General features: G+C 42.6%; 1 protein-coding gene and 7 non-coding genes across 8 annotated transcripts; 1 reads left to right on the plus strand and 7 right to left on the minus strand.

Moving 5' to 3' along the window:
* Positions 1–353: 353 nt before the first annotated feature.
* LOC137277416 (putative PDZ domain-containing protein PDZK1P1) lies at positions 354–12,211 on the plus strand. The gene is made up of 5 exons (XM_067809130.1): positions 354–1,057; positions 5,481–5,864; positions 9,161–9,556; positions 10,350–10,727; positions 11,206–12,211. Exons 1-4 carry the CDS (start codon positions 565–567, stop codon positions 10,721–10,723), a joined length of 1,647 nt encoding a protein of 548 aa, XP_067665231.1. The 5' UTR covers positions 354–564; the 3' UTR covers positions 10,724–10,727; positions 11,206–12,211.
* Positions 12,212–13,216: 1,005 nt separating this feature from the next.
* Positions 13,217–13,290, minus strand: Trnan-guu (transfer RNA asparagine (anticodon GUU)). Its single transcript has one exon. It is a non-coding gene; the product is annotated as a tRNA-Asn (tRNA).
* Positions 13,291–14,029: 739 nt separating this feature from the next.
* On the minus strand, positions 14,030–14,103 carry Trnan-guu (transfer RNA asparagine (anticodon GUU)). Its single transcript has one exon. It is a non-coding gene; the product is annotated as a tRNA-Asn (tRNA).
* Positions 14,104–14,839: 736 nt separating this feature from the next.
* On the minus strand, positions 14,840–14,913 carry Trnan-guu (transfer RNA asparagine (anticodon GUU)). The gene has a single exon. It is a non-coding gene; the product is annotated as a tRNA-Asn (tRNA).
* A 2,366-nt stretch (positions 14,914–17,279) lies between these two features.
* Trnan-guu (transfer RNA asparagine (anticodon GUU)) lies at positions 17,280–17,353 on the minus strand. The gene has a single exon. It is a non-coding gene; the product is annotated as a tRNA-Asn (tRNA).
* Positions 17,354–18,905: 1,552 nt separating this feature from the next.
* Positions 18,906–18,979, minus strand: Trnan-guu (transfer RNA asparagine (anticodon GUU)). Its single transcript has one exon. It is a non-coding gene; the product is annotated as a tRNA-Asn (tRNA).
* Positions 18,980–20,531: 1,552 nt separating this feature from the next.
* On the minus strand, positions 20,532–20,605 carry Trnan-guu (transfer RNA asparagine (anticodon GUU)). The gene has a single exon. It is a non-coding gene; the product is annotated as a tRNA-Asn (tRNA).
* A 739-nt stretch (positions 20,606–21,344) lies between these two features.
* On the minus strand, positions 21,345–21,418 carry Trnan-guu (transfer RNA asparagine (anticodon GUU)). The gene has a single exon. It is a non-coding gene; the product is annotated as a tRNA-Asn (tRNA).
* Between the last annotated feature and the right edge of the window lie 655 nt (positions 21,419–22,073).

Here is a 22,073-nt window from a genome sequence, read left to right on the forward strand (position 1 = left end):
AGCTTCTTTTGACAGACACCCATTTCAACATCCAGAGGGTTAACATCACGCCCAGTCACATGACAACCACATGCCATATTCTTTGGTAAATCACTGAAGAAGATGCTGATGTTTTAGATATGTCCTGTTATGTGTGATAGATAAATAGAAGTTGTGTGTGAGTGGCATATGCTGTAATTATTCATGCCCTCGTCCATGATACCGTGACAAGAATACGGCTTCATTGTGTGCAGACCAGAGTATGTTTCTCCATGACTGGTTTTGTTCTCCCTATACTCGCACTACCCGCGGCATTGTGTACAGCCAGCTCGCACCGCTTGGCTGAATGTTCAAAAATAGACACGCTTTTCGACTCTCTCAGTTATAACTGTAATATCGAGTGGAGGTCACGTGACATAGCTGTGACAGGGCTCTACGCACACCGCTATTTAGGAGGGGCGTCTACTTGCTGTACCCTGCAACACCCGCAAGACCAGTGGTAGTGGGAGGTGGCTTGGGGGTATCGGGTTGTGTACTGTGGCCAGAGTACTAACTATTCGTGTTGACCGAACTACCAACGTCGAAATGAGTTCCATGCCTACGTTAAAGCCGAGGCTTGTTGATTTGGTGAAACAACCGGGTGTGGTCTCGTTTGGATTCAATGTAACTGCTACAAGATCGGAACCGTTCCGATACATAGGTATCGTGGTAGACAACTCCTTGGCCAAACAAGGTGGACTGAGAAGCGGGGACAGAGTGCACGAAGTCAATGGAATACCGGTGGACGGACTACCTTTACCAGATGTTCAGAGTATGGTTGCCAAGAGGGAGGGCCGGGTGGAGCTCCTTGTGGCCGATCCCATGACCGACCAACTATACCGTGACAACAATCAAATGATCAAAGGAGGGCTACCAGAAACCATCTGCATCCACGTGCCAAATGACTGCATCTCGCCAAGCCAAATGGCAAATGGAATTGAAGAAATCGAGGCTGAAGTTGTGGACCCTGACACGTTCATCGGCGACGAAGGAATGGAGGACATACCTCCACCTATCATAGGGTATCAGTCGAACGGAGGTAGGTTGTTAGTACTATTATGTGGATGAGGGAGCGTTGAATAGGCCACTTTGAGAGATATTCCGCCACAATCACTGGCATGTTTGTATATATCATTATACGCTCATAACGGAGTAGGTACACGTACCTACTTTCTGAAGCATATAACTCATTCACAACATGCACAGGTGTTTATGTGTAAAACATTGACACTGTGCCTTGTAGTCATTGACGGGATGGTGCATTGCATATTCTGAACAGGGTTTGATAGTTTGCAATACGGGCTTCTGTGTACCCTTAGAATTACACTGCGGCTGTGTCAAGACAAATGCGTGTTATAATTAGGTGAGAACGTACAACGTGGCAACACAGGAAGGTCCTGCATTACATAAGCGGCCACTCTATAACAATAGCGGCTGTATTGTTCGGTTGTCAGCTGACCCGACCTGTAATGGTCATGCTTCAGCAGCCACAGATCTTGCCCTACTTGTTCTGCCGGTGCTTACCTGTGCGGGTGTACAAATGATCAATCGATCCACACAAACTGGGAAATTACATTGTCGCTGGCGTACACGTCTGACACCTATTGTTTCTTTTCATACAAGTAGTGATTTTCCCATACAATGTGATTAGCCGGAAAATCTCTTTGCGTTTTAAGCAACTTCCAACAAGAGGCTTCAAGTGGTATCAGCTTTGTGCATGTATTGATGCAATTGAAAGTTTAAATTACATTAAATGTCCGAACTTGAGGCAGACAGGTACCCTTGACTTTTTAATGTGCAGCTATTAAATAATGAAACATATGAGAAATAAGATAAATAACATTGAAATATGACTTGTCTGTCAGCGTCAGTTAAACAACGTGAATTCAACAGACGGACTATAATATGAAACACGAGATCACCTTCATTACTCTCTGTTTGACAGACGGATCAGGTAATGTTCTATTTACTGGGTGTAGAAAAGAACACTAATTCCGTGTCAGTTTGATCTTGGTCTTTTCAGGTCAGAATGACAAATCAAGTACATACAGATTTATCACCATTGACACTAAACACACTTTAGTATATTTACTCTTTCTAGTCGGTTATGATTTAGAAACAAACGAGTGTATTTGTATTTAGGTGAAAGACATTCCCTCTTCACACATATCTATAGCAGTGTCACATCGTATCTCACCAAACGTCACTATGCTCTGTGACACAACTAATGTTCCCTTGAACTGTGTCCCAAATGAATGAAGCCATCTGTTAACGTCATGAACTGTGTCACAGCTAAAGCCCCATCTCTCCTAACGTCATGAATTGTGTCACAACTAAAGCCACATCTCTCCTAACGTCAAGAATTGTGTCCAAACTAAAGTCCTCACAATTGTGTGTCGCAACTAAAGTCTCCATGAATTGTGTCACAACTAATGTCCCAACACTCGTAACGTCAAGAATTGTGACACAACTGAAGCCCCATCGCTCCTCACGTCACTGAATGTGCAACTATCTCAAGGCACGTGCCGTAGGTTGCATAACCACCAAAGCCCATTCTCATGACACGTTAGGTAATACATCCGTGCTCATGGGAACTAGTAATATGGTAATACGACGTCCGTGCTCATGGGAACTAGTAATATGGTAATACGACGTCCGTGCTCATGGGAACTAGTAATATGGTAATACGACGTCCGTGCTCATGGGAACCAGTAATATGGTAGTACGATGTCCGTGCTCATGGGAACTAGTAATATGGTAATACGACGTCCGTGCTCATGGGAACTAGTAATATGGTAGTACGACGTCCGTGCTCATGGGAACCAGTAATATGGTAATACGACGTCCATGCTCATTGGAACCAGTGATATGGTAATACGACGTCCGTGCTCATGGGAACCAGTAATATGGTAATACGACGTCCGTGCTCATGGGAACCAGTAATATGGTAGTACGACGTCCGTGCTCATGGGAACTAGTAATATGGTAATACGACGTCCGTGCTCATGGGAACTAGTAATATGGTAATACGACGTCCGTGCTCATGGGAACCAGTAATATGGTAGTACGATGTCCGTGCTCATGGGAACTAGTAATATGGTAATACGATGTCCGTGCTCATGGGAACCAGTAATATGGTAATACGACGTCCGTGCTCATGGGAACTAGTAATATGGTAATACGACGTCCGTGCTCATGGGAACTAGTAATATGGTAATACGACGTCCGTGCTCATGGGAACCAGTGATATGGTAGTACGATGTCCGTGCTCATGGGAACCAGTAATATGGTAGTACGATGTCCGTGCTCATGGGAACTAGTAATATGGTAGTACGACGTCCGTGCTCATGGGAACCAGTAATATGGTAGTACGATGTCCGTGCTCATGGGAACCAGTAATATGGTAGTACGATGTCCGTGCTCATGGGAACCAGTAATATGGTAGTACGATGTCCGTGCTCATGGAACCAGTAATATGGTAGTACGATGTCCGTGCTCATGGGAACTAGTAATATGGTAATACGACGTCCGTGCTCATGGGAACCAGTAATATGGTAATACGATGACCGAAACCCTATCTCATAATACGTGTCTGAACATGATCACTGCTTCGCTACAGGACATCGGATGTATCATCAACGTACTCCCAAGTGACCACACTATCTAGAGACACCACATGACGTTTCTGCAGTACTTCCGTGTCACTCTCTGCAGTGCTTCTGAGTTTAAAAACGGCAGTCTCTCTGAGTTCATTCAGTGCGGTGTTTCTATGTTCATGTTGTGACTGAAGTTAACTCATGAATCTGCAGCGATATTCGCATATTCTCGGTGTGTGCGCGATTTAATTTCTCTATGAAAGCTGGCATGCTATTACCCTGAATCGCTATTATGACCCTCTTCCTGATGATATAGATCTTCCAAAGTTGCACATGAGACCAGTCATACCTCTGTTATGTTATATATATGTTCAGGTTTTAAAAGTGCCAGTAAGTTCTAGACTTGTCAAATTGGGTAAATAAGTTGGCACATTAACACATTATGCCAGTGGAAAATTGTTTCGGAATAATGTTGTGATCTCACTTTCGTTGTGGCCAACGAAAGACTCAAAGACTCTTCTAGATTGCTATTCATGAGTATTAAATGAAGAAAACATAACCGTTTCCACACTGCTGAGTAGGCAAATGACGTTTCATGACAAGAGGGTGTGGCCTGCCATTTTAATGAGTGACACGCTATGCTCGGTACAAACCCCTTTGCCTAATACGACGTGATGCGACCAGACACTTGCAGCATGTCAAACACCAGGCCATTGTGTGGCTTGTCAACACGGACGAAGCTGATCCCTCATTACCCAACCAACAACTCTCAAACCTGTCCGTTCTTCCTACTTTGAATATTATACATGATTCATAAACGTTGACAACATCCATTTGATCATAGCTGAACATTCAGGTCGGACAAAAAGACTTAAAAGACTCTAAATTCCTGGGATGTCTTGACATGTGAGTGTATTTGTAGACTGTGTGTGAAGTAGCTCGTTTTGGGATGAAATAAGGATTGGGTAGATATATGACAAGGCTCCACTCACGTAGTGGATTGCACTCCAAGCCTAACCCACAGCTGTTACGGCTGACTGTCCAACAGTGCTTCACAGGACGGCGCAAGCACAGGTTGTACGTACGGTTAATAGAAGTCTCTCCTTGAAAGATACTACCATGGCATGCTCAACAGCTGACGTTACTGAGGAAGGTGAGCATGACTACCTCGGCTCCACACATGACTAGAAGTATTTAAAACACAGTGCGGTGACTTCCATTTGTGACATGGTTTCATTCATATCCTCGCAATAATTACCACGTTGTTAAGCGACTCATATGCATAAGAGGACGATGTCAATGATACTAAGAAACATTATACTTACAACACAGACAAGATGACAGGAGCTTACCGTACAGTCATCCTTGTGAATAGTCTACCAGGCTGCCGCTGCCGCTATGACAAATCCGCGAATATACGTTGATAATACTTTTTTTCGGAATAATAATATAATCTCAAAATTCTTTTGAAATACACACGAAAGAAATAAGGCGTGCCAGAACGAAAAACTGATAATCTTATGATATGATGATATACTTAATGCATTACAGTTTCCTATTTTCGAGGACAGTGCACATCAAGGGATCCTTTGCGTCCCTTAGAGGTGCCAGAATCCGAAGTTCCGAGTATATATTTCATATTCAGAAGCTTTCGTGTCCGTGATCATAGGTATCAGTAATATGGTAAATGTTCAACGACATGCCTTCGACATTACACTGCGGTATCGGGACCCGGGACTTCATTTGTTTACTTGCAGTTGCCATAAGAAGTTGAAGTGTGCATATAGACGCCAAAATTCTAAAACGATTTATAATGCAATGTTTGTATGTACGATATCACTATTGTATTTGTTTGTTGTTTTCCAGTAATCCAGTCAGATTCGAGTCCAATGAAGGCCCGACTGTGCACCATCAAGAAATGGCCCGACTACCAGGGTTTCGGTTTCATCCTGCACGGCGACAAAGACGATCCCGGGCAAAGCATCGGCAAAGTGGAGAGTGGTTCCCCTGCAGAGGTGGCGGGGCTGCGGCCAGGAGATCTCGTCGTGGAGGTGAATGGAGCAAATGTTGAGAACGAGTACCAGCAGCAGGTGGTAGGAAGGATCGCGAATGGCCCAGTTCCAGGACAGACTACTCTCCTGGTGGTCGACCCTGACACACTCCGCTTCTTTCGTGGCCACGATATTTCAGTGCACGGCTCGATGGTGGACATAGAACGGATCGAGACTCCCCCGAGGGCGCTAGTGCCAGGTAGGCTGAAAGTTATTTTGAAAGTATGATTGACTGTACTATGCCTGTTTTTGTTATCAAAAATGTGATTATGAAAAGCTTTGGACTTATGATGATGGCATGTGATCACAAACTCATGTAAAGGCAAGTCAACTGTTCCCCTAAGATGACACGGGAACACAGGATACAGGTAGAATCAGGGCCACGTGATGCGTAAGATTTGCAAACGTCCTCCCTAGAGACTTTTGTCAAGGCTTAGTATGCCGCAAACTTGACGTGATATGCTCCGTTGGTTTTCTTGCGGATTGTATATACAGAGGGACTGTTCACAGCGTATTAGGTTAGACATCTATCATCTGGGCTAAAACAAGAGAAATTTCGAAATTAGAACATTGTTGCTGGGGTATATGTATTTACTGCAGGTCTTTGGAGACGAAACTATTTTTCAGCAAGCTGACAGTAACAAACTGCAACAGAAATTGGCCTTCTTTAAATGTGTCGAAGTTTTTCAGCTACCAAAATGGTGGCGTATGGTCCTGCACACAGAGTTCAGGTCACAAATCAAATGAAGTTAAGCAACGTTTGTCGCGAAGACTTCTGTCATGGGTAATCGTGTGTGTCGACTTGTTGTCCTGAACGTTTCTAGAAATTTAGTCCTGCCCCACAAAGAAACACGTGTGATACATATGGTCTCACCTAAGACAAGTGAAAAATGGTAAGAGGCAGCTTTGGTTATCCTGGTTACAGTGACCAGAGTGCGCCTTGAGCAGGATATGTAGACTGGAAAAGACGAGTTATGAATATTCACAGTATTATGAAAAAATGAAGCTTGACACTGAGTGTGCCTTGGTTGCCTCTCCCTTGAGTTGCTTCCTGCCTAACATAGACTATTTCATTGGCTGGTTATTTAAAGATTTGTAGTGTAAATCATTTCACATGAAAGAATGTAGAAAATATGTTACAGTGATGGACAGCAGATAAAAAAAACAACTTTCATTGTCCCGCAACACATATCTTCCAGCGGTTTATTTAGGCTGTTCTTGACAGTGTCACAACATCCAAGACTAATACATAATAAACTACCACTGTGACTCATGGATAATGTATTATTATGAGAAATATCTACTCCCATTACAAGCACATTGCTGACGAGGCCAAGTAGATTGAGTGATGCTATGACACACGTTGCCCCTACTACATATGCACGACTCTGACGAGTTTCAGCAATGTACCAGAACACATGGAGACTTCAAACCAATGCGCAAACATTACCTAAGATCTTTTCAGGAGCAAATCTGAAGATTAGATATTATCACATCTGAAAGTACCATACTAACGCACCCGGGGAACCCATAGGTGTTCTAATACAAGCAAAGATGACACATTTACAGAACCGTGCTAATGCATGTAAAATCCTACTTATAGATGTGACGTTCCATAGCTACTCTCCTGAACTGTCACTTACCTAAACAACCTACACGGACCCCACATACCCACACACAAACACGTTCCCAGGTGCCGCCATGAACACGTGCTAGCCTATCCCCTAACCAACGCTCGCTTAGATGTCGTCGTACTATCTCGGCCATACATCTACAATAACTCACGTCAACATACCCTCACACCAGCAAAAGCCCAAATACCCTTTCACACACACCTTTCTCCTCCCTCACATAACACATAAACACACGCCAAACAGTACAACCCAACCAACATCTGAATATCCCACTCCACACACAGCTGAATACGTTAACCTCTGATCTCGTTTTCCTCTATAGCCCGAGATATACGAAATAGAAAAGTACACACAAACTAAGACTGACGATCAAATATTAGCGAATACGGCCTGGCGGCAGGTCTACAAAGGACCACAAGCAGTATTGTATTCATAGTGCACTAGAAAGCAAAGTGCACTAGCAGGGGCACCCGAGTATGTACTTAGCTGACTGCATCTCAAACCTGGATTACAATTCGACGAATTTATCCCTGAAAACATCTTTGCATTCGTTTCATATGTATGTACACCAGCCCATGAAAAGAAAGACCTGCGTGAATAGACTGTGACCTACATAGTATATAGAAATTCCCTTCAGCACAAGACACCATGGTGACAAGGGTATTGTCAGTGACAAAAAGCCGCCGCAGGTAAAACCTGTTTGTGTGAAGCTTATATTGCAGCGGTGAGTGTTTAGCTGCGGGCTACATTGTCACGTATACTTGCTGTGTTGCCTGTAAATGTGCGACACGTTGACTTGCCTCCAACTAGGCAAACGAAATCAAATCTCATTCATGAAACTCTAGACATTCCTCGTCTCATTTACCAATAGATAATGACAGAGCGAGCATATTTCGACTAATCTACTTTGTTCGACTGGCATGACAGTCAGAAATGTGTAAAACCAGACATCCGCATCGGCGTAACATAGATTTGCATCAGTTTAGATTTTCTTATTTGTGTAACATGTCTGAATCAGACCAAGGTACTTTTTGGTAAATCATTTCTGTAGTGGAGCTACGCTATCACGAATTATTGATATACCCCTGCCCAATAGTGGTTCCTGACAGCTGAAGCTTATAATGCTCGTATGAATGTTATGCCCTGTCCTAAGTAAGGTATTCGGGACGCATCAGCTACTGTTACACTTGTCCTAAGTGTGGCATTAAAGACGCATCAGCTGCTGCTACACCTGTCCTATTCAGGATGCATAAACTATTGTTGAAACCTAGTTACAACCATTCAGGATGCAAGAGCTGGTACACCTGTCCTATGTGTGGTATTGAGGATACATTAGCTGGTACACCTGTCCTATGTGTGGTATTGAGGATACATTAGCTGGCACACCTGTCCTATGTGTGGTATTGAGGATACATTAGCTGGTACAGCTGTCCTGTGTGTGGTATTGAGGATACATTAGCTGGTTCAGCTGTCCTGTGTGTGGTATTGAGGATACATTAGCTGGTACAGCTGTCCTATGTGTGGTATTGAGGATACATTAGCTGGTACACCTGTCCTGTGTGTGGTATTGAGGATACATTAGCTGGTACAGCTGTCCTATGTGTGGTATTGAGGATACATTAGCTGGTACATCTGTCCTATGTGTAGTATTCAGGATGTATGAGCTGCTACACGTGTCTTAACTGCGGTATTCAGGGTGTATCAGCTACAGGTACCCTGTCCTTGGTGTGATATTTTCCATTTAGGGTGCGTGATGGAGAAAATAAGGTATTCCATAACTTCCAAATAATGATGACGCATACGATGTTACTGTCAGTATGTCGGGTGGTACTTTCAGTGCTTGTTCTTTCGTGTATTTCAGCGTCCACTGGAAACATAAAAGTGAGGTTATGCCACGTAAAGAAATGGATAGATTTCCCTGGGTATGGCTTCATCCTGCATGGAGAAAGGGGCGTCCCGGGCACTTACATCACCAACATTGACGAGGGGTCCCCAGCTGAAGCGGCCGGATTACTGGATGGTGACAAAATCATCGAGATCAATGGTGTCAACGTGGAAGGTGAGGAGCAGCCGGGGGCCATCAGACATATACAGATGGGTGTTGACGGCAATACCAATGAGACGAGACTTCTGGTGGTGGACCCCGAGACAGAGCGATACTACAAGAAACAGAACATCCAAGTCTCGGGTTCCATGGCGGATGTTGTTTACTCAACTAACCCAGAAAGGGAACAACTTCCTCCGCCCGCTGTAATTGGTAAGTTGATGAGCAGAATGACTTTAGCTAGAGTGTTTCTGTCGCCAGTAAATGATTGTCTCCGTGATACGTTATTTGAGAATTACAAACATTTTCTCTCCATTGTATGTTTGGTGCACACAGTCCGTAATTCTTTAGTTCGTGATATGGGAACAAGAGTTCAGGAGGCAGCTGACTGACTTTATTGTGATGATCATCAGCCGGATTGATCGTAATGTAATCCACTGTTTTTCTGGTCCAGATGGCAGTGAACGGAGACAGGATACATTTTTAACTTGAAGTGGTTGGTAAAATCACCACTCAGTTGATTGAATCACCCCTAAAATTTCAAAAGTGTGACAGGCCTCGATAATTTCAACAGATTGTTTCCTTGGCCTTTCGCCGCTTCGTTGCCAGGAACGTATCCCGTCATTTTTCACAATACGGCGGTAAACCTTTAGTTGTGTGTATACATGTTGTATTAGCGCACAACCCGCCCTGGCTGTTGAGCAGCATGTCCAGTGTTTGTCGTCTGTGGTAAGCTGCTAGGCTACACCCTTCGCAAGCCTTACTGCCATTGTACGGAATTCTTTATTGATGAAAGGAGCAGATGATAGGTTTATTCCGATTTATGTTATTGTCTCATCGATCCCCGTTGGCTTGCAGTAGAGACTACAGTATGACGTGCTGATTAGAGGATGGTGATATATATCAAAACGTCCTCGCCAAAAATCAGATGCACGGTTTGTTCCAAAATGTTAAAAACTCAACATTGCCATTAGCTGCTTTACCATGTTCTCTTCATATTCCACAGAACCACAGTCAAGAAACAATAACACTCAGTACAGGGCCCGCCTGTGTCACCTCAAGAAATGGTCGTCATTTGACGGCTATGGCTTCTATCTGCAGTCCCAGGATGGTGTTAGAGGCACTTGTATCGGGAAGGTTGACCCTGACTCCCCTGCCGAGGCCGCAGGACTGCGTAAAAACGACCGGATTATCGAGGTGAACGGCATCAATGTGGAGGATGACTCTCAAGACGATCTTGTAGAAAAGGTTGTGGCTATTCCTGAGGAAACAAGGCTTCTAGTTGTCGATAACACTACTTTTCAACACTTTCTGAACGCCGGTATCATGGTTAACGGAAACATGACAGATGTTGATGTCATTGAAGGCCCTGACAGATAAACTGGTACGTGGTCATAAGTACTAAGTACATATGCTACTACAACATTTGCTTAGATGACTGTTAGACACTAGTCTGTCAATGAAAAAAACACCCCAAACTAATATGCTAATAATTACATTAAATTATGTACCTTTGTGCGCAGACAACTTACCATTGTGATAACAACTGTAGTTTGATCACCAAACGTTTTGCCCTTAGACCATGTTGAGATGTATATGTTCATGTATACAAGTGGCCGTGAGGGCCGTGAATTGAAATCTTTGGGAGGGTCTTTATTTAATTTATGAATGCGCACATGCTGTGTTCCCAGATGGTATTGCGGCACCAGTGTCCAGTGCCATGGAACTAGATCTTGCAAAATACCACATACATACTATGTCACTTGTATGAATGCACAACTTCATGGCCTTTGTGTCAGTAAATGGAAGTTTTGTCCCTGAAAATATCCTCCAATAAAAGAACGATTTGGGCTTCTTTCCAGATGGCGAGGGAACTTCTCGAAGGATGCGTGCCAAACTGTTACTTGCGCATCGCCGTTTCAGCTGAAATCAAAGACGTTCATTTCCTTTGAAACTGATCCTGTGCATAAATAATTTTGTACACTACTTCATCACCCATGACCTGGCTATAACCAAAACGTTCTGCTGCCCACGTGTAAAATGGTTATAACATAGACGTTATGCTGCTCACATGCGAAGTGGTTATAACACAAGCGCTAATCTGTTCACATGAGAACTGATTATAACACAGGCGCTAATTTGTTCACATGAGAACTGGCTATAACATACAGGTATTGCTGCCAACGTAGTATGTTACCACATTTATGTTATCCGAGGATTTTTCAATTATTGTTGTTTTTGTAGTTAGAATGTCGAGATTACAGCGATGAAATTGTATGTGCTTATAGTGTAGCGGTGCTTCGTGATCCCAGACGTCGGATAAACACATAGTGAAGGTTAACGAGAACTTAATCTAAAGGATGGCATCATCTTCCGATTAACGAATAAACAGAGAACATGTTACATGAAGTACAGAAAAATATTTTTCATTTACGTACATGATAAGGACTACTAAACGCAAAAACAAAGCGTGAGTCAATACAGAACCTTTTATGTTTAATTTCATGTCCCTTCTGTAAACAGTGCTGACGTTATCCTATCGACAGATTATCTGGATCCTCGCTGGACGATTGTCTGCTGGTATCCGTGGAGTACACGGAAATATGCACGGCAGTGATTATGGGATATGCATGACAGCAAATTATGTATGCGTATATGCCTCATAGTTACACACTGATGCAATGAACAGTGCAACAATGCAATGCGTTTTGACCCTGCATGTTTCCTTTGGTGTAGCAGGTATTTCACCATCTTGATATTATATGTCATTGTTTAATATGTATGCTCCTCACAAAATCGTGTCTTTATATACTAATATGTCTATTTGAACAGATATTATATTTTTACGAAATAAAAGTATACAAATAAGTAGGCATGTACGTTTTTCTTTCTTTGTACTTTGGGTTTTACTTTTTTATATCCGTGTGTGTATATAATACACAATTACCTAAAACATACAGTTGTCATATTCGACAGGCCATGTTTGGTATAATTGCTTGTTATTTATAACCATTCTTAGAAATCCTCCTGCTATGGGAGGGCTGTCAGTAATTCAGTGTCAATCCAGTGTTTGACATCATGAGAATCGATCGGTGAAACTGCAGTCGATATGGATTAATCCAGTTGATTCTGTTGGTCGCCGCTTAAGAAAAGGATGAGTGGCTGAAAACCAGTTCTAACCATAGATCTTAACAGGTCCTGTACCAGTATGAGACAGATATACATTCACTGTTTTGTAGATATACCCTTCAGTGTGACAGGCACTTGCACATTCACTGTTTTGTTGTTACACCCTTCAGAAAAAGAGGCGCATGCATATTCACTGTTTTGTTGTTACACCCTTCAGTGTAAGAGGCACATGCATATTCACTGTTTTGTTGTTACACCCTTCAGTGTACGAGGTACGTGCATATTCACTGTTTTATTGTTACACCCTTCAGTGTAAGAGACACTTGCATATTCACTGTTCTGTTGCTAAACCCTTCAGTGTAAGAGGCACACGCATATTTACTGCTTTTTGATCTATCCAGTGTAGAAACTTCAAACGTTCCGTTCTTGCATTCGAAAAGTCAAGGAAAATTTTAATTTTATGCAGTGAACAAAATGTCCTTTGGGCATGAGTGGTAGAGCTAGGTGGTTGAAGCGACCCAGGGACGCACTTGCTTTTTGTAAACATCAGTACATGATATTTAGCACAGAGTTCTTGTGCATGAGAATGACGACCTGACATTAATGAATACATGTATATCAAGTGTGTTAGAGACTTGTTTAAACTGATATATCGTATTGTAGCATGTATTTGCGTCAACTACAAACATCTGTATAATCCAAAAGAGCTAAATATCAAGTACTGATGTTTACAAAAAGCAAGTGCGTCCCTGGGTGGGCTTGAACCACCAACCTTTCGGTTAACAGCCGAACGCGCTAACCGATTGCGCCACAGAGACGGAACTGACGAGATGGGGCTCACTTTAAGATGTGACTGATGTGGTGGAAGTTATGTGCCCTTGCCGAGGGAAACGTCTGGTGGAGTGTTTCAACAACGGTTGTGTAAGGGGTGGGGTAGTCTTGCGCAATGACACATTGGCTTACCTGATGTATTTATTGGAAGATGTGGACACTAGGATATACATAAACCTAAATCTAGGACTTAAAACGCATGCCTTTGATTTCTGACTGTGCACATGACAAATGTATACTTCTTGAAGTTGAAGTCATTTTCTTGTGAGATGGAAAAAGGATTAATTGTTCCAAAGCCAGGAATTTGTTCCTATGACGTAAACTGCATGCCTTTCACTTTTGACTTTGCACGTGACTAATATATACTTCTTGAAATTGAACTCAATTTCTTGTGAGATGGCAAAAGAATTTGTTCCAATGTCGGGAATCGAACCCAGGCCGCCTGGGTGAAGCCAGGAATCCTAACCACTAGACCACATTGGAAGCTGCTATTTTACAGGCAATGTTGAAGGACTGAATGCTGGCTGTATTCCTGCCGTCTTTGTGCACAGAGTTCTTGTGCATGAGAATGACGACCTGACATTAATGAATACATGTATATCAAGTGTGTTAGAGACTTGTTTAAACTGATATGTCGTATTGTAGCATGTATTTGCGTCAACTACAAACATCTGTAAAATCCAAAAGAGCTAAATATCAAGTACTGATGTTTACAAAAAGCAAGTGCGTCCCTGGGTGGGCTTGAACCACCAACCTTTCGGTTAACAGCCGAACGCGCTAACCGATTGCGCCACAGAGACGGAAACGAGATGGGGCTCACTTTAAGATGTGACTGATGTGGTAGAAGTTATGTGCCCTTGCCGAGGGAAACGTCTGGTGGAGTGTTTCAACAACGGTTGTGTAAGGGGTGGGGTAGTCTTGCGCAATGACACATTGGCTTACCTGATGTATTTATTGGAAGATGTGGACACTAGGATATACATAAACCTAAATCTAGGACTTAAAACGCATGCCTTTGATTTCTGACTGTGCACATGACAAATGTATACTTCTTGAAGTTGAAGTCATTTTCTTGTGAGATGGAAAAAGGATTAATTGTTCCAAAGCCAGGAATTTGTTCCTATGACGTAAACTGCATGCCTTTCACTTTTGGCTTTGCACGTGACTAATATATACTTCTTGAAATTGAACTCAATTTCTTGTGAGATGGCAAAAGAATTTGTTCCAATGTCGGGAATCGAACCCAGGCAGCCTGGGTGAAGCCAGGAATCCTAACCACTAGACCACATTGGAAGCTGCTATTTCACAGGCAATGTTGAAGGACTGAATGCTGGCTGTATTCCTGCCGTCTTTGTGCACAGAGTTCTTGTGCATGAGAATGACGACCTGACATTAATGAATACATGTATATCAAGTGTGTTAGAGACTTGTTTAAACTGATACATCGGATTGTAGCATGTATTTGCGTCAACTACAAACATCTGTAAAATCCAAAAGAGCTAAATATCAAGTACTGATGTTTACAAAAAGCAAGTGCGTCCCTGGGTGGGCTTGAACCACCAACCTTTCGGTTAACAGCCGAACGCGCTAACCGATTGCGCCACAGAGACGGAACTGACGAGATGGGGCTCACTTTAAGATGTGACTGATGTGGTGGAAGTTATGTGCCCTTGCCGAGGGAAACGTCTGGTGGAGTGTTTCAACAACGGTTGTGTAAGGGGTGGGGTAGTCTTGCGCAATGACACATTGGCTTACCTGATGTATTTATTGGAAGATGTGGACACTAGGATATACATAAACCTAAATCTAGGACTTAAAACGCATGCCTTTGATTTCTGACTGTGCACATGACAAATGTATACTTCTTGAAGTTGAAGTCATTTTCTTGTGAGATGGAAAAAGGATTAATTGTTCCAAAGCCAGGAATTTGTTCCTATGACGTAAACTGCATGCCTTTCACTTTTGACTTTGCACGTGACTAATATATACTTCTTGAAATTGAACTCAATTTCTTGTGAGATGGCAAAAGAATTTGTTCCAATGCCGGGAATCGAACACAGGCCGCCTGGGTGAAGCCAGGAATGCTAACCACTAGACCACATTGGAAGCTGATATTTTACAGGCAATGTTGAAGGACTGAATGCTGGCTGTATTCCTGCCGTCTTTGTGCACAGAGTTCTTGTGCATGAGAATGACGACCTGACATTAATGAATACATGTATATCAAGTGTGTTAGAGACTTGTTTAAACTGATATATCGGATTGTAGCATGTATTTGCGTCAACTACAAACATCTGTAAAATCCAAAAGAGCTAAATATCAAGTACTGATGTTTACAAAAAGCAAGTGCGTCCCTGGGTGGGCTTGAACCACCAACCTTTCGGTTAACAGCCGAACGCGCTAACCTATTGCGCCACAGAGACGGAACTGACGAGATGGGGCTCACTTTAAGATGTGACTGATGTGGTGGAAGTTATGTGCCCTTGCCGAGGGAAACGTCTGGTGGAGTGTTTCAACAACGGTTGTGTAAGGGGTGGGGTAGTCTTGCGCAATGACACATTGGCTTACCTGATGTATTTATTGGAAGATGTGGACACTAGGATATACATAAACCTAAATCTAGGACTTAAAACGCATGCCTTTGATTTCTGACTGTGCACATGACAAATGTATACTTCTTGAAGTTGAAGTCATTTTCTTGTGAGATGGAAAAAGGATTAATTGTTCCAAAGCCAGGAATTTGTTCCTATGACGTAAACTGCATGCCTTTCACTTTTGACTTTGCACGTGACTAATATATACTTCTTGAAATTGAACTCAATTTCTTGTGAGATGGCAAAAGAATTTGTTCCAATGTCGGGAATCGAACCCGGGCCGCCTGGGTGAAGCCAGGAATCCTAACCACTAGACCACATTGGAAGCTGCTATTTCACAGGCAATGTTGAAGGACTGAATGCTGGCTGTATTCCTGCCGTCTTTGTGCACAGAGTTCTTGTGCATGAGAATGACGACCTGACATTAATGAATACATGTATATCAAGTGTGTTAGAGACTTGTTTAAACTGATACATCGGATTGTAGCATGTATTTGCGTCAACTACAAACATCTGTAAAATCCAAAAGAGCTAAATATCAAGTACTGATGTTTACAAAAAGCAAGTGCGCCCCTGGGTGGGCTTGAACCACCAACCTTTCGGTTAACAGCCGAACGCGCTAACCGATTGCGCCACAGAGACGGAACTGACGAGATGGGGCTCACTTTAAGATGTGACTGATGTGGTGGAAGTTTTGTGCCCTTGCTGAGGGAAACGTTTGGTGGAGTGTTTCAACAACGGTTGTGTAAGGGGTGGGGTAGTCTTGCGCAATGACACATTGGCTTACCTGATGTATTTATTGGAAGATGTGGACACTAGGATATACATAAACCTAAATCTAGGACTTAAAACGCATGCCTTTGATTTCTGACTGTGCACATGATAAAAGTATACTTCTTGAAGTTGAAGTCATTTTCTTGTGAGATGGAAAAAGGATTAATTGTTCCAAAGCCAGGAATTTGTTCCTATGACGTAAACTGCATGCCTTTTACTTTTGACTTTGCACGTGACTAATATATACTTCTTGAAATTGAACTCAATTTCTTGTCAGATGGTAAAAGAATTTGTTCCAATTGCGGGAATCGAACCCGGGCCGCCTGGGTGAAAGCCAGGAATCCTAACCACTAGACCACATTGGAAGCTGCTATTTCACAGTCAATGTTGAAGGACTGAATGCTGGCTGTATTCCTGCCGTCTTTGTGCACAGAGTTCTTGTGCATGAGAATGACGACCTGACATTAATGAATACATGTATATCAAGTGTGTTAGAGACTTGTTTAAACTGATATATCGTATTGTAGCATGTATTTGCGTCAACTACAAACATCTGTAAAATCCAAAAGAGCTAAATATCAAGTACTGATGTTTACAAAAAGCAAGTGCGTCCCTGGGTGGGCTTGAACCACCAACCTTTCGGTTAACAGCCGAACGCGCTAACCGATTGCGCCACAGAGACGGAACTGACGAGATGGGGCTCACTTTAAGATGTGACTGATGTGGTGGAAGTTATGTGCCCTTGCCGAGGGAAACGTCTGGTGGAGTGTTTCAACAACGGTTGTGTAAGGGGTGGGGTAGTCTTGCGCAATGACACATTGGCTTACCTGATGTATTTATTGGAAGATGTGGACACTAGGATATACATAAACCTAAATCTAGGACTTAAAACGCATGCCTTTGATTTCTGACTGTGCACATGACAAATGTATACTTCTTGAAGTTGAAGTCATTTTCTTGTGAGATGGAAAAAGGATTAATTGTTCCAAAGCCAGGAATTTGTTCCTATGACGTAAACTGCATGCCTTTCACTTTTGACTTTGCACGTGACTAATATATACTTCTTGAAATTGAACTCAATTTCTTGTGAGATGGCAAAAGAATTTGTTCCAATGTCGGGAATCGAACCCAGGCAGCCTGGGTGAAGCCAGGAATCCTAACCACTAGACCACATTGGAAGCTGCTATTTCACAGGCAATGTTGAAGGACTGAATGCTGGCTGTATTCCTGCCGTCTTTGTGCACAGAGTTCTTGTGCATGAGAATGACGACCTGACATTAATGAATACATGTATATCAAGTGTGTTAGAGACTTGTTTAAACTGATACATCGGATTGTAGCATGTATTTGCGTCAACTACAAACATCTGTAAAATCCAAAAGAGCTAAATATCAAGTACTGATGTTTACAAAAAGCAAGTGCGTCCCTGGGTGGGCTTGAACCACCAACCTTTCGGTTAACAGCCGAACGCGCTAACCGATTGCGACACAGAGACGGAACTGACGAGATGGGGCTCACTTTAAGATGTGACTGATGTGGTGGAAGTTATGTGCCCTTGCCGAGGGAAACGTCTGGTGGAGTGTTTCAACAACGGTTGTGTAAGGGGTGGGGTAGTCTTGCGCAATGACACATTGGCTTACCTGATGTATTTATTGGAAGATGTGGACACTAGGATATACATAAACCTAAATCTAGGACTTAAAACGCATGCCTTTGATTTCTGACTGTGCACATGACAAATGTATACTTCTTGAAGTTGAAGTCATTTTCTTGTGAGATGGAAAAAGGATTAATTGTTCCAAAGCCAGGAATTTGTTCCTATGACGTAAACTGCATGCCTTTCACTTTTGACTTTGCACGTGACTAATATATACTTCTTGAAATTGAACTCAATTTCTTGTGAGATGGCAAAAGAATTTGTTCCAATGTCGGGAATCGAACCCAGGCAGCCTGGGTGAAGCCAGGAATCCTAACCACTAGACCACATTGGAAGCTGCTATTTCACAGGCAATGTTGAAGGACTGAATGCTGGCTGTATTCCTGCCGTCTTTGTGCACAGAGTTCTTGTGCATGAGAATGACGACCTGACATTAATGAATACATGTATATCAAGTGTGTTAGAGACTTGTTTAAACTGATACATCGGATTGTAGCATGTATTTGCGTCAACTACAAACATCTGTAAAATCCAAAAGAGCTAAATATCAAGTACTGATGTTTACAAAAAGCAAGTGCGTCCCTGGGTGGGCTTGAACCACCAACCTTTCGGTTAACAGCCGAACGCGCTAACCGATTGCGCCACAGAGACGGAACTGACGAGATGGGGCTCACTTTAAGATGTGACTGATGTGGTGGAAGTTATGTGCCCTTGCCGAGGGAAACGTCTGGTGGAGTGTTTCAACAACGGTTGTGTAAGGGGTGGGGTAGTCTTGCGCAATGACACATTGGCTTACCTGATGTATTTATTGGAAGATGTGGACACTAGGATATACATAAACCTAAATCTAGGACTTAAAACGCATGCCTTTGATTTCTGACTGTGCACATGACAAATGTATACTTCTTGAAGTTGAAGTCATTTTCTTGTGAGATGGAAAAAGGATTAATTGTTCCAAAGCCAGGAATTTGTTCCTATGACGTAAACTGCATGCCTTTCACTTTTGACTTTGCACGTGACTAATATATACTTCTTGAAATTGAACTCAATTTCTTGTGAGATGGCAAAAGAATTTGTTCCAATGCCGGGAATCGAACACAGGCCGCCTGGGTGAAGCCAGGAATGCTAACCACTAGACCACATTGGAAGCTGATATTTTACAGGCAATGTTGAAGGACTGAATGCTGGCTGTATTCCTGCCGTCTTTGTGCACAGAGTTCTTGTGCATGAGAATGACGACCTGACATTAATGAATACATGTATATCAAGTGTGTTAGAGACTTGTTTAAACTGATATATCGGATTGTAGCATGTATTTGCGTCAACTACAAACATCTGTAAAATCCAAAAGAGCTAAATATCAAGTACTGATGTTTACAAAAAGCAAGTGCGTCCCTGGGTGGGCTTGAACCACCAACCTTTCGGTTAACAGCCGAACGCGCTAACCTATTGCGCCACAGAGACGGAACTGACGAGATGGGGCTCACTTTAAGATGTGACTGATGTGGTGGAAGTTATGTGCCCTTGCCGAGGGAAACGTCTGGTGGAGTGTTTCAACAACGGTTGTGTAAGGGGTGGGGTAGTCTTGCGCAATGACACATTGGCTTACCTGATGTATTTATTGGAAGATGTGGACACTAGGATATACATAAACCTAAATCTAGGACTTAAAACGCATGCCTTTGATTTCTGACTGTGCACATGACAAATGTATACTTCTTGAAGTTGAAGTCATTTTCTTGTGAGATGGAAAAAGGATTAATTGTTCCAAAGCCAGGAATTTGTTCCTATGACGTAAACTGCATGCCTTTCACTTTTGACTTTGCACGTGACTAATATATACTTCTTGAAATTGAACTCAATTTCTTGTGAGATGGCAAAAGAATTTGTTCCAATGTCGGGAATCGAACCCGGGCCGCCTGGGTGAAGCCAGGAATCCTAACCACTAGACCACATTGGAAGCTGATATTTTACAGGCAATGTTGAAGGACTGAATGCTGGCTGTATTCCTGCCGTCTTTGTGCACAGAGTTCTTGTGCATGAGAATGACGACCTGACATTAATGAATACATGTATATCAAGTGTGTTAGAGACTTGTTTAAACTGATATGTCGTATTGTAGCATGTATTTGCGTCAACTACAAACATCTGTAAAATCCAAAAGAGCTAAATATCAAGTACTGATGTTTACGAAAAGCAAGTGCGTCCCTGGGTGGGCTTGAACCACCAACCTTTCGGTTAACAGCCGAACGCGCTAACCGATTGCGCCACAGAGACGGAACTGACGAGATGGGGCTCACTTTAAGATGTGACTGATGTGGTGGAAGTTATGTGCCTTTGCCGAGGGAAACGTCTGGTGGAGTGTTTCAACAACGGTTGTGTAAGGGGTGGGGTAGTCTTGCGCAATGACACATTGGCTTACCTGATGTATTTATTGGAAGATGTGGACACTAGGATATACATAAACCTAAATCTAGGACTTAAAACGCATGCCTTTGATTTCTGACTGTGCACATGACAAATGTATACTTCTTGAAGTTGAAGTCATTTTCTTGTGAGATGGAAAAAGGATTAATTGTTCCAAAGCCAGGAATTTGTTCCTATGACGTAAACTGCATGCCTTTCACTTTTGACTTTGCACGTGACTAATATATACTTCTTGAAATTGAACTCAATTTCTTGTGAGATGGCAAAAGAATTTGTTCCAATGTCGGGAATCGAACCCGGGCCGCCTGGGTGAAGCCAGGAATCCTAACCACTAGACCACATTGGAAGCTGCTATTTCACAGGCAATGTTGAAGGACTGAATGCTGGCTGTATTCCTGCCGTCTTTGTGCACAGAGTTCTTGTGCATGAGAATGACGACCTGACATTAATGAATACATGTATATCAAGTGTGTTAGAGACTTGTTTAAACTGATATATCGTATTGTAGCATGTATTTGCGTCAACTACAAACATCAGTAAAATCCAAAAGAGCTAAATATCAAGTACTGATGTTTAGAAAAAGCAAGTGCGTCCCTGGGTGGGCTTGAACCACCAACCTTTCGGTTAACAGCCGAACGCGCTAACCGATTGCGCCACAGAGACGGAACTGACGAGATGGGGCTCACTTTAAGATGTGACTGATGTGGTGGAAGTTTTGTGCCCTTGCCGAGGGAAACGTCTGGTGGAGTGTTTCAACAACGGTTGTGTAAGGGGTGGGGTAGTCTTGCGCAATGACACATTGGCTTACCTGATGTATTTATTGGAAGATGTGGACACTAGGATATACATAAACCTAAATCTAGGACTTAAAACGCATGCCTTTGATTTCTGACTGTGCACATGATAAAAGTATACTTCTTGAAGTTGAAGTCATTTTCTTGTGAGATGGAAAAAGGATTAATTGTTCCAAAGCCAGGAATTTGTTCCTATGACGTAAACTGCATGCCTTTTACTTTTGACTTTGCACGTGACTAATATATACTTCTTGAAATTGAACTCAATTTCTTGTGAGATGGTAAAAGAATTTGTTCCAATGCGGGGAATCGAACCCGGGCCGCCTGGGTGAAAGCCAGGAATCCTAACCACTAGACCACATTGGAAGCTGATATTTTACAGTCAATGTTGAAGGACTGAATGCTGGCTGTATTCCTGCCGTCTTTGTGCACAGAGTTCTTGTGCATGAGAATGACGACCTGACATTAATGAATACTTGTATATCAAGTGTGTTAGAGACTTGTTTAAACTGATATGTCGTATT

The sequence above is a fragment of the Haliotis asinina genome, chromosome 3, assembly GCF_037392515.1.
Source record: "Haliotis asinina isolate JCU_RB_2024 chromosome 3, JCU_Hal_asi_v2, whole genome shotgun sequence".
NCBI lineage: Eukaryota > Metazoa > Mollusca > Gastropoda > Lepetellida > Haliotidae > Haliotis > Haliotis asinina.

Coding starts and splice junctions, on each gene's coding strand:
- LOC137277416 (XM_067809130.1), top strand. CDS start 565: ATGAGTTCCATGCCTACGTTAAAGCCGAGGCTTGTTGATTTGGTGAAA. Junction 5,865..9,160: donor CCCGAGGGCGCTAGTGCCAG/GTAGGCTGAAAG, acceptor CGTGTATTTCAG/CGTCCACTGGAAACATAAAA. Junction 9,557..10,349: donor TCCTCCGCCCGCTGTAATTG/GTAAGTTGATGA, acceptor CATATTCCACAG/AACCACAGTCAAGAAACAAT.